General features: G+C 38.1%; 1 protein-coding gene across 1 annotated transcript in view; it reads left to right on the forward strand.

Annotated features, from left to right (window-relative positions):
• LRRK2 (leucine rich repeat kinase 2) overlaps positions 1–1,803 on the forward strand; it is a 140,077-nt gene that overhangs the window by 27,167 nt on the left and 111,107 nt on the right. The window contains exon 11 of the mRNA XM_003793534.1: positions 180–286. Coding sequence (XP_003793582.1) covers positions 180–286 — 107 coding nt within the window. The remainder of the gene's footprint in view (positions 1–179; positions 287–1,803) is intronic.

A 1,803-nucleotide genomic window follows, 5' to 3' on the forward strand; every position in this document is an offset into this window, starting at 1 on the left:
TTAATGGATTTGAGTCTCAATTTTAAATGTAAAGCTAAGCATACTTTACTCCTCTAAGTGGAGGTGGCATAAGGATTATTTATATGCCCTATCTGGGGTTAGCACTATGAGGCGATGGTGAGAGCTTGAGCTAGTGATTAAGAAGGGTCCTCTTCCTCTTGTGGCTGGATCTCTGGCAGGTTCCCGGCCCACAGGGAGGTGATGCTGTCCATGCTCATGCATTCCTCGTCCAAAGAAGTCTTCCAGGCGTCTGCCAATGCCCTGTCCACTCTCTTGGAACAAAATGGTAAGTGGTAGACCATATTTTTAAATAAACGGAAACATGTTTTGTGTTTTTTTAATTATAGAAGCTACATATTATATAAAACTCAAATATGTAGACATGTAGATCTGGCATATGGATATATTGATATATAGGTAAGAAATCAATAATAAAATGTTTTAATGTATGTTTGTTGGACTTCTTTATATGTACTCACATATTACATATACAATTTCAAAAAATATTTTTTTGCAGACATGAAATCATATTAAACTCTTACCAATGAAATTTTATATATTTTTCATGTTAATAAATGCACAATCTTACATTATCTTTTTAAATAGCTGTGTAGGATTCCAATATATGTATTATCTTTTTAACTAATTTTTTTTTCTTTCTTTCTTTTTTTTTTTTGAGACAGACTCTCACTATGTCTCCCTCTGTAGAGTGCTATGATGTCACAGCTCACAGCAACCTCAAAGTCTTGGGCTTAAGCAATTCTCTTGCCTCAGCCTCCCAATTAGCTGGGACTACAGACGCCCACCACAACTCCCCGCTATTTTTTGGTTGCAGTTGTCATTGTTGTTCAACAGGCTGGACCTGGGTTGGATTCAAACTTGCCAGCTCCAGGGTATGTGGCTGGGGCCCTAGCTGCTGAGCTACAGGCATTGAGCCTTAACTGATTTGTTATTGATGGCCTTTTAGCCTGTGTGCAGTAGGGGTTTTTTGGAACCTATAATAAATGCAAAATAGTCACTCTTCTCTTCTCCTGCTTTCCTCTATACATTTCCTCCATACATGGTCTATGATTATCTTAGGTCAATTTTATAGAAATGTGATGGGGCAGAGAGATATTCACCATTTTAAAATCTGGAAAAATTGTTCATTATAAAATTTTTATACTATAGTTATTTAAAAAATGGTTCTTTACATGTAATTCTTTTTTTTGCATGTAATTCTTATACATCTTATAGCTTTGGATAATTAAAAAGAGAAGGATAGTTCCTATATCTTTGGAAGGAGTTGTGAGGGTTAAGAGTGTGGTTTAGGCTGCTCAGATATTCCTGCCCCATATACAGGAAATCCTGCCAGACAATGTTGGGTGAAAACTCATAAAGGCATTGAGACTTGGCAGGTTATCAGGGATATTTTTAGAGGGTGAAAATGGAGAAAAATACTGGAAGTCTGAAGCAGAGACTATGTAAACCCAGGCTGTTAGCAGAGAACTTGGGTAGAGTGAAAGAAATAAACTACCCCATTTATATTTCTTTATACCATTATTTAAGTCCAATCAAGAGGAAAATCCTATCTTCATTCTCTTCCTCTTTTCTCATGCCATCTCTCTGATGGGACTTTAAATAGAAATTGTGGCCAGGGCACCGAGAGACGGAAGTTGCTCTGGGGGACCGTGGATCAGCAGAGGAGTGATTGTAGTAGGAATCGCTATTCTTGAATCTCCCTGTGCAGTCAGAGAGGACTGGGCAGGGATGTCTCTCCTGAAAATGAGGGCTGGACTTTGTTGCTTTTGCAGGGGCTCCTTA

The sequence above is a fragment of the Otolemur garnettii genome, unplaced genomic scaffold (assembly GCF_000181295.1).
Source record: "Otolemur garnettii isolate 467f Iridium unplaced genomic scaffold, OtoGar3 scaffold00070, whole genome shotgun sequence".
In the NCBI taxonomy this organism is placed as follows: domain Eukaryota; kingdom Metazoa; phylum Chordata; class Mammalia; order Primates; family Galagidae; genus Otolemur; species Otolemur garnettii.